This window comes from Etheostoma cragini, chromosome 7 (genome assembly GCF_013103735.1).
Source record: "Etheostoma cragini isolate CJK2018 chromosome 7, CSU_Ecrag_1.0, whole genome shotgun sequence".
Taxonomy (NCBI): Eukaryota; Metazoa; Chordata; class Actinopteri; order Perciformes; family Percidae; genus Etheostoma; species Etheostoma cragini.
Window position 1 is genome coordinate 17717819 of NC_048413.1, and position 15647 is coordinate 17733465.

Genomic DNA, 15647 nt, shown 5'->3' on the forward strand with positions numbered 1-15647 from the left:
AATGGCTTTATAACCCTTTCCAGACTGATAGATCTCAATTACTTTCTTTCTCAATTGTTCCTGAATCTCTTTGGGTCTTGGCATGATGTGTAGCTTTTAAGGATCTTCTGGTGGACCTTACTGTGTCAAGCAGATCATATTTAAGTGATGCCTTGATTGTGAAAAGGTGTGGCAATCATCAGGCCTGGGTGTGGCTAGAGAAATTGAACTCAGGTGTGGACAACCACAGTTATAGTATGTTTTAACAAGGGGGGCAATCACTTTTTCACACAGGGCCATGATGGTTTGGATTTTTTTTCACCTTTAATAATAGACACCTTCATTTACAAATTGCATTTTGTGTTTACTTGTGTTGTCCTTGACTATTGTTTAAATTGGTTTGATGTTCCGAAACACTTAAGTGTGACAAACATGGAAAGGAACAGGAAATGAGGAAGGGGGCAAACACTTTTTCACACCACTGTAAGTGGTTAGGTAAAACGACTTTATAGAATGATGGTGTTAGTGGGTGAAGATGACAAATCTCTAAATGTCATCCAATTAAAATGGTTCCAAGGCTCTTCCCATTAACTGTTTGACTACAGCTGGGTGGGAGCCGACTAACTCATTACCAACTCACAGATGGCCTTGATTGTTTCAACATCGCAGCTTCAAAGAATCATGACTTTCGTTTGGTAAGAAAAGGGAGAAGGATCTTTGGAAACCTCCACTAGCATGTTTTTGGCATTTTTGTCTATGTTTATGTGGTTCCCTTTCATTTGTTTCTCTAGGGATGGCAGTGTTAGTAGGCCTGCCAATCCAACACTTTGGTCCGGTGTAATATATTTCTACAATCCTTGTCATTGGATTGAGGATTTTAATGCCCTGGTATTTCATCTTGAGCTACCAGCTGATAATAAGGTCTGTGTAATCACAGATTGCATCAAAAACCATTGGCCAAATAAACTTTGGTTGTAATTACATAAGCTTTTACCAAGTTCCCCACTTGTGGAATTGAAAGCAGTGTTAGAGACACCATTTCACATTTATCAGATGATAATTACCATTCATACTTACCAGTCTTTTTTCCGTCAAATCTAAAATAAAGGATTTTTTGTTAACAATAGTCTTTGATTAGGGGGATAAAAGGGTTCATAGTTTTTGAAGAGTCTGTTCTATACAAACAGGCTGCTACTGGTCAGCTCTCATTAGAAATGCAGAATAACCCCTAAAAGGAGCCAAATTATATCATAGCTAGATAACTTCAAATAAAACCCATTTTGGAAAGTTTTTAAAACTTTATGCCTTTTGTTCAAGGGTTAGATGACGAATGTAACCACATCACAAATTGCCCTCTGGCTCACACTCCAACAGAATGGCTTCAATTTTTCTTCTCTACAGTCGCCTCTCATTCATTACAATGGGTCACATTGTAGCACAAAAATGCAAATTCACATCCAATTTCATGGATCTGAAAGCACTCAAAATAGCCTTAACCCTGCCATGGAGAAGCACATTGAGGTGCAGAGCCGTGATGGGGTGGATAAGATCATCCATGGGGTGCAGAACAGCTTGGGTTGTCAGGCGTTGTTGGCTTTTAGTATGTCGAGCTCATTTACGCCCCACCATACTCCAAAGGAATATTGATCAGGAGAGCTTCACAACAAAAGGAAATATCTGGCCCTTTTTTTCTTTTTCATTATAGTAAAATATTTGATTTTAACTCTATCATTTCTTATCAGCATTCAGATGTCTGACTCGACAAGCAGGGGTCCTTCTAGAGGAACTATAGTTTAATGTGTTATCAAATAGCATGTTTGGCTGCTCGCTAAGCAAAAAATGTTGAGGCAGTTAAAAAATTGTGCAGCTTCAAATAAAACCTCCTCATTTTGAGATGCACATTTAATGGCAATGCTAGTTGGTTGTTCCACCCTTTAATGGATTGTTTTGACATTTTGTACAGACATGCATCGTCCCCAGAGGATGAATCCTACTGACTGGGGACTCCTTGCATTTGTATACAGAACCACTGGCAGGTTGACATTTGTGATTTTGAGTGAGATGTTTCAACAGTTGTCTCAGGCCACACAGCAGACATTTTGACATGTCACAGTAAGACAAATATTTCATTAATAACATTAAATGATTGCTTTTACAAACTTTCTGGCATACGCTGCATAAAAAGGATAAGTTAATACACTTCTTACATTCACTTCCGAGCTTCATCACATCCAGAGGGATCTACATGGCTTGCTGGTCCAAAGGGACCCTAACTGTGCTCCATCTGTTTATGCACGGAGAGGCTTAATGCGATTTTTACCCATTAATCGGCCATAGACTTAGAATTGGCCACTGAAGCATCCTCGCAATCTGTCTGCACCAAATAAGAGAAAAATGTAATGATATATTTAATATCATTTTAATTTGCGAACTCATACAGAAGCTTTCCGCTAAATCATTTGTGAACCAAAATAAAAATCTGCTTTCAATTGTGATAATATAACACTCTTCCACTGGATGCAGTTTTCCATTACTCAGGGTCTACAAAGATCACGTATTGTATTTATTATACAAAGGCTCATCCTGCTGTGCTTGTACGCAGGAGGTGTCAGTTTTTCATTCTTTGTCCCTGTTTTTGAATTCAGTCTTGATTATGCAATTATATGGCAGCCGCGTATTTGGCTGCACTGCCTACCATATCTCCAAGATACACAGCAGGCAAAGAAAAGTGTTCAAGGATTGCTGTCTGTATTTGCTTTCTCTCAGCAGGTTGTCAACAACTAATCGTTCTCCATACAAATGATGTTTCAGTCTTAGTCATTAATTGTTACTGGTCTGTGTGCAGTGGATGAAACACAGAAAGTGATAACAATACGCAGTTCCAATTAAATTCACTCATGTGTGACTTATACTTGCGGAATTGCTAGTCAGAAGTGTTATGGTCTTTACAGCACGTTGTCTGCATTTATGCAAACATTGCATGTTTCATGCCAAAGTTTTGCACCATACTGCACTCTGGTCTCTAGCTGTGTTCTAACCAAATATTAAAATTATTGAACAGACACAGATGTGACCTGCAGTGCATTTTGTACCTCTGTAAACAACTCTGCATGTTCTGTGTGTCTATGGCTTTTGTGAAAAAATTGTGAAGAATTGATTATTTGTGCTTTGTTGCTTTTGTATTGTGGTTAACAGATTTGGAGAGCTTTAAGACCCAGAGAAGAAGTCCAGTGAGGGTCCGTGAAGGTCAAGGAGTGGTCCTACTGTGTGGCCCACCGCCCCACACTGGAGGTAAGATGGCCTATTTTGAAGTTCTTCGTCCTTATAATTGCTACCTTACACAATCAGTCATTTGCGCTGATGCTCAACAAAAAAACAGCAAAGACTCATCTACTCTGTGTTTATCTGGACAAAGTGGAAGTCATGTTTGTGCTCTTCCCCTCAGATGTCTTGGCTGTTTGTTTGTATTGTTGAGGTCAGTGGAGTGAGTCATTTTTACTTTGGGACACTCTGGCCTGTCAGCCTGATTTTCAATGGGGGTGAGGAAAAACTTTGGCATGCAGACTGGAGAGGCTGTCTGTGGCTAGGGCCCTGCCAACCTGAGTAATAGAGCTTTTTTTGAAGGTGCTTTGTTTGCTTTACATCAGCCCTTTGCCTCTATCACGTTATCATTGGGAGTTAGCATCCAGTGTTATTAACTCCTACACAAGGTGGGACTTCAGATCTACCAGCCAGCAAGTCTGAATGTAAATATCCACTGTTGAAAAATCTGAATCTGAATCTGTTTCAGCATTTATTTCTAAAGATCAGTTTTAAAGAGCTTAGTAATAGTCTTTTAACTGTAAGTATTAACTGCCTTAGAATTATCCCTCTTACTTTAATTTTTTCTTTTTAAAAGCACTAACTGTTATATACTTTTTAGCATTCTCTTACGGTATGAATGTGAGCAATTATGCACACATCAAATTCGTGTACTGCTCATGTAACAATGTTGTTGTGAACTTAAAAAAAGTAGTTGTCATGACTACATAAAAAAATTGTATAGGCATTCTTCCGGTGCACTAGCACGGGAAAGCGTTTCATGGCTGTGAAAGGCACAATCAGCATTGTGTGACCGTACTGTAACAAACTCTGATTTATAAGTAAAAGTTCCGCACTCTAGCTTTTAAGCATCGGTTGGCGTATGTTATGTATTTAACATACTATAAACACAAATTATTGTTGGTTTCAATTGGCAAACATCACTCCACTAATTCATGGGGTTTTCTTTTTATCACACAGTCACTTGCAAACCTGCTTTAAGAGTAAGCTTACATTTGTAGTGCTTTGTTCTGCATATGTTAGAAAGAGACATCTTGCCTTGTGTTAACAAGAAAAGCTGGCACAATGAGCCATATGCTTACAATTGGCAGCCTTATACTGGAATGGCTTATTTTTTCATCCCCTGGTGGAAGGTGTAGAAATGCCAACACACACTCCAGCAAGCTAAAAACAAAACATCAGCATTGCCAGGAGTCTTGGGCTGTAGTAGCAGTGTCATGTGAGAGTCCAAAAATAATCTTTTGACAATCAATTTATTTATTTAAGCAAACAAGCAAAAGTGCAAAACATTTTTCTAGATGACAGTATACAGAAAAAGTACACTATACATACCGAAGAATGCACAGTGCACCTTTTCAACAATCTTTCTTTGCGACAGGGCTGTCACAACTTCAAAGTTAGCTGCAGCTGCCACAAATTTAGCTTGCCTCCCGGCTGTTTCCATCCTGGAGGAGGCTCGTTAACTGCAGCTAGAGGCTACTATAACAAACCAAATGTGCATGCATGAATGCATTCTGCCCACTTACCCGCACCTCCAACTTTCTCTCGCTCTTGCTGACCGCCAACGGACTCACTTGTGTCCGAGTGGCGTGCCTGGCAGGAAGCGAACATCACGCGATAACCCTGGTCATCATATGAGAAGGTTTAGGTAACTGTTGGTCATTGTTATGGATTTTTCTTTCAAGTCTTTGTCTATTTTATCTTTAAAATGTAAGAGAAATGTGTGACACTGTGAAGAGCAAAGTAATATTTTTATTTTGTAAAAGAAGCAAAGCAGACATTGTAATGCTCCAAGAGACTCACTCAACTGAACTGGATGTTACATTTTGGAGATTACAGTGGGGGAGTACTATGCTTTTTCACAAATTAAAAGGAGAAGATTTAGAAATTGTGAAATCCCTTAGAAGGAAGGTGGGTGATGATAGTCATGAAACAGGAAAATGTCATTTTCGTTAATTGCAATGTTTATGGTTATAACTCACATTTGTCCAACAAAACTTTATTCACCCAGGTATCAAATAATGCCAAACTATTTCTCAACAAATGTAATGACTCTAATTTTGTCTTTGGGGGTGACATCAATAAATGTGTAGATTCCAGTGATGATAGATTCCCCACAAAATTGAATAAGGGTCCTATTGCCGGCAATTTGGTTCTTTCCTTGTGTTCTGATCTTTGCTTGGTAGACACTTTGCACATTTTTAACTCCGGCCTAATAGACTTCACCTTGTCAAACAAAAAACTATCACTTAAATCTATCATTGACCTTTTTTGATATCTCAATCTGCTATTCAGTTTGTTAAAAATAAATTACAATTAGTTGCTCTGTTCTCTGATCACAAGCTGATAACAATTAAACTGGGCGACCAGCAGATTATTACTTTGCTAAGAGGTTATTGGAAGATAAATAATGCCTTATTAAAAGATAAAAGCTTCAATAACAGTATTAAAGGCCTAATATCTGAAATCTTTTCTAACCTCACTGAGGAATGTAAACAAAAATGGGAGTTCTTAAAGTTCAAGACCAGATGTATTGCCATTAAGAGATGTAACCTGCTCAAAGCTAATCAAAATCACATGGAAACTAAATTACGTGATAGATTAAATGAGTTATCTAAAGAATATATTAATGCAGAAGAAAATATAGAAATTAAAAGGCTAAGCTTACAACTTGATGAGCTCTATTTTGATTTTGCCACAGGGGCCTTTATAAGATTACAGGCCAAATGGCCAGGAGAGGGCAAGAAGAACTCAACTTAATGTTTTGTACAAGAGAAAAGAAATTGTCAAAGAAAAGCTTTAACCTCTCTTAATATAAATGGCACCAAATCTACTGACTTTTTTCAATTTCAGAATTTGTCACAGCCTTTGAAAAAGACTTATTCTCTTCAAAGTTTAGTCTCAGTACTTGCAACATGTTTATTGAAGAAATAAGAAAGTATATCCCGAACATTACTAATACGTACAAAACACTTTGTGATTCCAATGTAACAGCTGCTAATATAATGAAAGCTATCCACTCCACGAAAATAGGAAAGTCTTCTGGTATAGACAGGCTCTCTATAGAATTCTATGTGCGTTTTTGGGAATATATTCAGGTTCCGCTGCTTTTAATGTATAGAGAATGTATGAAGCAGAAAGAGACACACACAATATTATTTCACTTATCCCTAAACCAGGTAAGGAAACATAGTTTATTGACAATTGAGATATTACCCTTACATGAGTGTGATGTCAGTGTTCTGAATGATATTCCTGTGAAGCACACTGTTAAATATTTAGAACTTCACATAACCGCATATCGCATATCACATATCTATAGACCGCAGATTGACAGCATCTGAATGAAAATCAAATCAAAAATGACCAAAACAAAAGGTATTCTTAACACTTGGTTGCAAAGAGATTTAAGTATGTTTGGTAGAAGTCTCTTGGTCAAGGCAATCGGTCTCTCCCATTCTGTTTACCCTTCTCTCTAATTATTGATCAATGATAAAACACTTTACAATTTTTCTCAACTTCATCTGGAAAAAAAAAACTCACAAACTTAAAAAGGAGATTCTTTCTTACTATAAAGCACAGGGTGGTTTAGACATTTTGAAAATCACAGACACGTAAATATTTAGAATTGGCTGGATGAGGACATGTCTTATACATTCCTATTCCTTGTGGTTTTTTATTCCTAATCATATATTTAACCAAGTTGGTGGTCTTTCCTTTCTTTTAAAATGGGACTATGCTCCCTCCAAATTACCTATCAAGCTATCTTAATTTCACCATACAGTGCCTTCTGGCTTGGAAACTGTGTTTCATTCACAACTTCTCGCCTTGTTTTTGAGTTTTAGCAAAACATTGATGGTAACAGGTACAATATCATTCATCAGGGCAGATATTTTGGATGCAATAATGTTCCAGAACTGACCAACAGGAGAGCACTCCCAGAACATGTGAACATGTGTACCTTAAGCTTTTACTGGCCAGAAAGTGCAAAAAGGACTGTTGATTATTTTCCTGTGATGCATTTTCAACGGGGTGAGATATGTCTCTTGTAGTAAATCTGCTGATGGCCTGGATTGCGTGATACTAATAGAATGATAGACCATACAACATGCCAGTCGAGATCGATGCTCAGGCCTGGGCAATCACGTGCCCACATCCTCTCAATAGAAAGGTCAAAGCTTCTAGATATCACCAGAAAGTGACAAAGCCTCGATACCATACCACAGATTTTTGGCTGCATAGTAAATAGCTTCCAAATAGGATGGATGGGCAGAGACCTCTGCCAGGGGACACTGTATGCCTTTGCTGCTGATCTTAACTGAAGGTAAAAGAAATGTGGTAGACTGAATGACTGCAAGTCAGAAAAAAGTAACAAGCCAACCTCGCTAAAAATGTCTTTTGGTCAATGAAGCCCCTATGTTCCCACCTTGGAGCTGTTATAGGTCTCCCACCAATCAGGAGTGCTGTATTACTCAACACGGGAGAAAATGTGTGTCAGTTACACGCTATATTGCAAAACATTTTAGCCAATGTCCAAGTTTTGATAAGATGAGAGATAATGGGGCCAACGCGTAGCTGGCCCTATTTGTTAGCGATATTGGCAAAATAATGTCATGCTGGTACCAGAAATAGTCCATAAATATTTAAAAAAGAATTTGGCAACAACAATTTAAATTCTATAGTTTCTTCATAATTCGTTGGGAAACAGCACTGACTTAGTGACATATGCAAATTCAGTTTGGTTTCCTTCTAAAAACGTGATGCACCGTCTGTTGTGAAGGCAATCGTGCAGGCACCAGGCTAATGTTTACAATTTGGAAGAGGAAGATAGCTTCTCTTATGTGAGTGCATTGACAGGGAGTGTGGCGCTCCCTGGACAACCTATCGGCTTTTAGCATTGAGTGCAGAAGTGGGTCAACATTCACTGACTTCTCCTTGAAAATATTACATGTGCCAAATCCTTTTTTGGTAATTTGCACATATTACACACACAGGCTGTACTGTACTGTTTGCAATAGTCAGAAAAGAGAGTAGATATTCAGTATCCAAGGATTCATTTATTCACTTGGAAATGTATTGATGTAGTTTAATGAGTCACCTGTAAGTCACCTTTGAGTCAAGAAAATAACCTTGATTGTTAGCGTGTTTAATTAATGCAGAAGTCAGTGGAGGTTATACCATTTTATCCATGGCTGCATAATGTATATTATACAAAGTTTTAAATGCAAAGTTTTACAGTTGTTCTGGCATTGTTTCATCTGTTCTAGTAGGTACATTCACTTATCATTGAGTTACAACAAAGTGTGAATTTTCAATATCTACTGCTGGTAATTATTTCTATTCAGAGCAAGTGATTAATTTCTTAATTATGGCTTCATATTGTGTGAGAACAATCATCCTATTTTTGGCAAACTGAGGCCAGAAAATATAAATTAAATGCCATATTTTAATCTAGGGCTGCACAATTATGGCCAAACTGATAATCACAATTATTTGGATCAAAATAGAGATCACGATTAGTTATCACAATTATTTGTTGATTTTAACCAAAACAAATTTATAAATTATTATTTATAATAAATATTTATAACTTCTTCCACATCCATATTGTGCTACATTCCTCTTATGTTGAAGTTGTATGTTGTATGCTGTAATCTACTGGACGAAATATCAGCGGGGATTTTGGTCCCTCATTACAGTGCCACTTTAATGGCTGCATTGTCCTCTGATGCTCCAAAACAGATGTTAGAGGCAACAGAAACATCACTGCACGTCACGCTAGTAAACACTAAAAACACGTAACACAGCAGTAACGTCAACGCTAGCAACAGTAGTAACTGGATTAACAAGGCTAAAATGCCCCAAAAAAAAACGTAACCGTTGTAGTGTGACTGTATTTCACTGTAGAGGATTCCAACAGCGGGACGGACAGTCTGCCGCTAAAGCTATGAGCCAGGGCTCCAGACTAACATTTTGCCTTGGTTGCACTGGTGCGCCTAACTTTTTTGTGCATTTAGGTGCACCAGCACAAAATGTAGGTGCAACCAATTTTTTCCTTGCGTTGCTGTTAACGCCACAATTTCAAGGTCACCTTTTTATCATGCTCCATATACATTCATCAATAGCACGTAAATGTTTTTAAACAACAATAAGGTGTCGGTGAACACATGTTTTTATTTGAAGCACAGTTATACTGTTATATACATATTAAAATGTTTTAAAGTGCTTCAATGATCTGCAAAACTAACACATTCATGCAAAATAGAAAGTGCTACTGTTTAACAGTGCATCCCTGAACTGAGACCTGACATTTCATGGATCGAAGTCTTAGTCGCCCCTAGGGAGGCGCCCGGGCATTTGTTAGCAACTTGCTATCCTGGTTATCTCTTCTGGTGGATGCAAGTGCCTCATTTAAGCAGAATGACTTTTCACGTTTTATCCATGTTAACAGTAAGGGGGGAGACCTTCACGTCATTTAAAAACCTATGAAGCACCCCCTCTAATCATGTGAATCACCACGTCATTTTTTCAGTGTGTTGCTCTGTCATTGGCGCAGCTTTTTCTTTTTTCTTTTATTGGTGATGAAATGTATTGTTTGAACTTTTTTACTAACAGACGATTGAACCAGCAGGGGCTTGTATATTCTTTTTCATCTTTCACTGCTATACTCTTGTTCAATAAGGGGATTTCAGGACACTATTTTATTTAAATTAGCATTAAAAATGTAACATCTCTCTTTATAAACTCATTTTCATAACTTTCAGGAGACGCCTCCGGCTTCTGATGTTTCACTTTGCTCAAGAACTCCAGCTGTTTTGTTGTGACATGCGATCTTGCATATTTCCCAACATTGCACTCATAAATGTTTACCAAGATGTATGCCACAGTGTGTTCGGGTAAAAATCTGACTAAATCATTGGAGATAGGAAATCTGGGTCTTGATGTTTTTTTGTCGTCAGGAACATGTTAATAGACTTATTTCATAATTCTCTTCAATAATTCTTGTTGATCTTGTCTGTTACCAAAACTTGATCCTTTTTATTTAGACTCCAAACTCTCTCTGGACCTTCCTCCAACATGACATTGATCATTTAGGACTTGAGTCCTGGAGGAGTAACTAACTAACTAACTAACTAACTAGTGTTACATTGCACCTGGCCGATATATGTCACATCCAGTTCCATACTAAGCCTTTACCTGCTTTTAAAGAGAAATGATAACTACATCCACACTTATATAATGTATACAAGGTATTAATACGGCGCGGGGGACAGATAGACACCATTCCTGTTGTGTTACACGTCAAGTCTCTTTTGCTTCCGGATCCCAGCGTTGTTTGGTTCAATATTAAAAAGCAAAGCTGGCATATCTGTGGATTTTCTTTATGGCAGTATTTTGTGTGTAAAAGAGACTTATGTTAATAAAGTGCATGAATGTTGGTTCATTTATTTATGAACATTGTGATGAAGCCTGGCCACAGAGTCTTGGATGGCGGTAAGCGGTAGCAACTAGGACTAAAAAGGTTTGATGTAAACAGTGCAGAGGTGTAAAAAGTAGTCAAGTTCATTACTCAGGTAGAAGAATAGATACTAGGGTTTAAAAAGACTTCTAGATGTTGAAGTATCAACTCAAGCTTTTTCTCAAGTAAAAGTGTAAAAGTACTGGTTTCAAAACTACTTAAGTATGCAGGTAAAAGTAATGTATAATTCTCATTCAACCACAATCAAATTTAGTCTACCTGGAAGGCGCAATTTATCTGCATACATTTTTTGTTTATTTATTATTTAACTATGACAAGCTGGAATGAAAACAAGAAAAAACTGAAATAGGAGGAACGAGGCTTTTTTTAAAATTTTATTAGTAGAAAGTACTGATAATTGTGTGAAAATGTAAGAAGTAGAAGTAAAAAGTCTGCTGTAAAAATAATTACCCCAGTAAAGTATAGATACCCAATATTTCTACTTGACACCTCTGACACAGTGCAACTAAAGTTAACTTGACTTAACAAAAGAGAACTCCATTCATTTCAATTAGTAAGTTTGCACTGCTACAATGCACTGCACTGTAGTGCTGCGCATCGGAGTGCGAATGTGTGTGAATGTTTATCTGATGAGCAGGTGGCACCTTGTACGGCAGCCTCGGCCACAGTGTATGAATGTGTGTGAATGGTGAATGTATCCTGTATGATGTAAAAGCGCTTTGAGTAGTCGTTAAGACTAGAAAAGCGCTATATAAATACAGCACATTTACATTTACATTATACTGTTAAACACAAAAAACATTGATGCCATAGACTTTGTGATGCCAAGAAGAACAGTAGAGGTACAGTGTTTAGAAGGTGACGCCTTTTGCTCTAAAAAATGTTCGGAACTGACCATGAATGAAACATGCAAAATCTCCAATACAATAACACAACACACATTAGCATTAGCAGCTCTCAGACTGTCAACAATAATTTTTATTTGGGTGAACGGTACTAATTGCTAATCTTGGTCCAATTCATTTGGAGTGGGTCATTTTGAATCAATCTGCTTCCCTGCTATTTTCCTTATATCAAAGAGGCACAGCTAGAGTAGAATTTTGTCCACACAGACAGACAGATTTTTTTCATGCCTACTGTCCCTTTATTCCATCTTATTGCAATGGATCATAGCTGTTCTCAGGAGACCTTGCACAGTGCTTGGAATGATCCATAATCTGACAATATGTTCGGCAGCTGTCATTGTAGATTATGCCTATTGATGGAGACGTTGAGGATGCTGAGATGGGCTTTAGGATGAATCATCTCCAATTTTCTAACATCTTTGCTGAAAGGCTTGCTTAACCATAACTGCTATGGTAATGATGTACCCCATCTAGTTTTAGTTATATGCTCACACATTTATACGTACACATACACTTACACACTTTACTGTCACATCCTCTTGTCCTTATTCAGCCCCTTCTTAGACTACACAGATGAATGGCTATACTGCACATGTTCACTTTCATCTACTGCAGCTAACGATCATTTTTATTTTTGATTCATTGTTGTTCAATAATGAAAATTGTGGATTATTTTTTTATGATTAAATGATAAATAATTTTTCATTTTTTTCTGTAAAATGTAAGCAAATCATGAAAGAAACAGTCCAAAACTGAGAGAAAGAGAAGTTAAATTCCAAATCAGAAGATTGGTTTTCTGTTGTGCAAACTGAAGAAAAGTAAATATATAGTGTAATATTAATTATAATATAATAGAAAATGTTATTAAAAAGGTGACAAAAATGTGAACCAGCTTCATACCTTGAACATCAAGTATCAATAGGCAGCCAAATGTTCTCTCTGCTTTTGTCTTAATATACATTCATGGAATAACATTGATACATTAGAAAGGCGTGGTAAAAGCATGATACGTGCATTTGATATTACTCTCACAGTGTTGGAAAAGTGCACAACATGCTTTCATACAGTAAATGGTGCTGGGACATAATTCATAATCAGTGCTTTACAGCCTTAGACAGTGATCTGCCTCATCTCCCTTTTGAATGATCTCAATATCCCATGCATGATTCAGGAGCCCATTATTTCATTTTAATGATCCCTCAAACCCTCAAGACAGCTGTAGGAAGTAGTTTGGTGCAGCCAGGATGTTCTAAAACGGTAAGGCAGTTTGAAGTTGCACTTAAAAAATTACCAACATTTTGTCAAGTGTCCAAGTGAGCGCTCCAGGGTGCGCTGCACTGTATTTGCATTAGATGTCAGTCTGTGTCATCTTCTGCTTTGAGAGGGTCTGAATGACTCGGGTTAGTCCAGCACCTAATGCATCTGACCTCCTTTCACTAATGGAACAGGGCCTTTTAGATTTACTCAAGGCTGAAATCACTTGTTCTCTCTTTGCAGTGCATTTTCGTCAAAAAAGAGGCTGCTCGCTGGCCAGTAACAACACTCATAGCTTGCAGGGATTTTTCCCATGTGCGTGACCTAAGCCATTTCATAGAGTGAACTTGTTGTGTGTTATGAATACAGATAGGGATGCCTGGTTAATGGCTGTTACTGTCTAGGGAACAGACTTGCAAGTACAAACTTTGACTCAAGTTGTGCATATACTTTTCATTGATACAGCAGACACTTGTGCAAAAACCCACTCTGGATTCAGGATGTCCTTGGACTGTCATGTTGCATTTCTCTGCCCTCCTCTTAGATCATTAAGGTGGAATTGATGTTGCCTGTTCATTATACAAGGGCTAAATGGACGCACAATGAAAATCTGCCACTCACTGTCAGTCATGATTGCATTATTCCATTACTGCCCATCTGCAGAAGGCTCTCAAGTTGAATCATCAAATACAACTATTGGTTCTTTCCACTTCCTTTTTCCTGCTTCCTGTTTCTCACCATGAATCTTTAACTAACCAATTAGTAACCTCTTATTTGCTGTTTTTCCACTTTATCGTCCAATGCACCTTTTGAAGATATTGTTTCAAAAACAGACATTAAATATACATGACCTTGTCATTATAAGAGCTGGGATGTATTATTTAGGGGAGAGAGGAATTTACAGCTGTTCCTATATTCATGGGTCGGATGGATCAAGCCAAGAAGTTATGGTTGATTCAAATGACAGAGGCTCAGACAAAGGTCATGGCAGTACAAACCACTAGAGATAAACATTGAAATCAAAATGCAACTACTCCCAGGCTGGCTGCACTCTGCATGCGCGGTGGGACTGTGGTGTTTCTGTTTTGTGTCAGTTGTGTCGCGGCTACGTGACAATTTATTCTTTGTCTTTCTTTGGCACACCAGAACTGTGTATGACGTGGTGCTGCTGCTTGCCTTGTCTGTACACATGTATGTTCCCCATTGATAAAATGAAATAATAGCGTTCTTCAACTACATACTGATTTGATAAGAGCAAAGACAATTTTGGCAATATTGTTGGCAAAATAGGCTACAGGATAGTTCATTCTTAATTGATAGGTGCAATATTTGAAAATCGATCATTATTATTATTATTTCTTTCATTACATTTATATCTGCATTTATGTCAAAACTTAGAGACTTTCAAACATCAAAATGTCATTTATTGTGTATTTGTGTCTAAATGACATATAAACATCTTTTTGTATTCTATTTTGCCTGGGAACGCTTGCGTGTCGCATGATAAATGGGCGTAGGTCCTGTTTCTAGAATGCACGTGTTGTTGGCGTGCCTGAGACATGCGTGCAAGATCTAACCTGTTAACATGGGGACTGAAATTAAAACGGACATGGAACACAGCTGACACGTTCACACCACTCAGGCAGTGGGCAGGAGGCCTTATCATGTGTGTCAAATTTGACTTTCTTAGAAAGTCATTATAGGAATAGTTTAACTTTTTGGGGAAATACACATGTTAGATCATAAGATGGATGATGATCCCATGACTGTTTGTTAAAGACAGAAGACGGTTAGCTTAGCTTAGCTTGTTACATGGCTGTTAAGTACTGGATTGTCGATTATGCGGTTTGTTATTTGTGAATGGCAAACCACTGCTATGAATAACAGACAATGCTATAGCGGCTGATAAACAGCTGAAGTGATAAATAATATTTTTTTACCTTTGAATAGAGCCAGGCTTGCTGTTTTCCCATTTCCAGTCTTTATGCTAAGCTTACCATCCCTGGCTGTAGCTTCATGTTTACTGTACAGATAGAAGAGTGGTATCAATCTCCTCATCTAACTCTCTGCAACAATGCAAATAAGCGTATTTCCCAAAATGTCTCTAAAGCCAATGCATATTGTTCAGTAGATTTGTCAGCAGACGTAAGAAGCTAACAGCAGGGTTAAAATTCATATGCCATTACACACATTACAACTTTCATTCTCACATTGTGTTCTTGGGATGATCACAAGGTCAGTTTGTCCTCTACCAGTCCAACCATGTGCATTTCACATGTGCATCACAAGTTCTAAAGATTCTTCTTCACATTGCGATTTGTAAGGTCACAGTTATATGTCAAAGCCCACACATCCTCCTGCCCTCTAAAGAGCAGAAGTTAAGAACACTGAGTCCGTAGATGACTGCCAAACTAGTCTCTCAATTATTCCCTGTACTGTAGTGCCGAGTCATCGCTTAGACACGTTTTTACCATCGGTCAAGATTGCTTCTGGGACAGGGATGCAATATGGTCCAGAGCAATCTGTCCTTGTGTCAATATGTCAAAACACTATCATTCCATTTTATAATGCTGCTGATTGTTAGTGCAAAGCCTCTCTGACAGCACTTCATTTGGTTGATGGTACTGGGAGTCTTTCCTAGAAGTTTGTTATCATGGATGATGAATAGTAGGATAGCTAGTACTGTACTACACTGAAAAACATGACCA

The 15647-nt window shown here is 37.9% G+C and overlaps 1 protein-coding gene across 2 annotated transcripts in view; it reads left to right on the forward strand.

Moving 5' to 3' along the window:
* Positions 1–15647, forward strand: part of cntn3a.1 (contactin 3a, tandem duplicate 1) — a 90457-nt gene that overhangs the window by 23219 nt on the left and 51591 nt on the right. For both annotated transcript variants that reach the window (XR_004657403.1, XM_034877824.1), the window contains exon 5: positions 3175–3270. Coding sequence is in view for 1 of the 2 variants with exons in the window: in XM_034877824.1 (XP_034733715.1) it covers positions 3175–3270 (96 nt within the window). In the remaining variant the exon portion in view is untranslated. The remainder of the gene's footprint in view (positions 1–3174; positions 3271–15647) is intronic.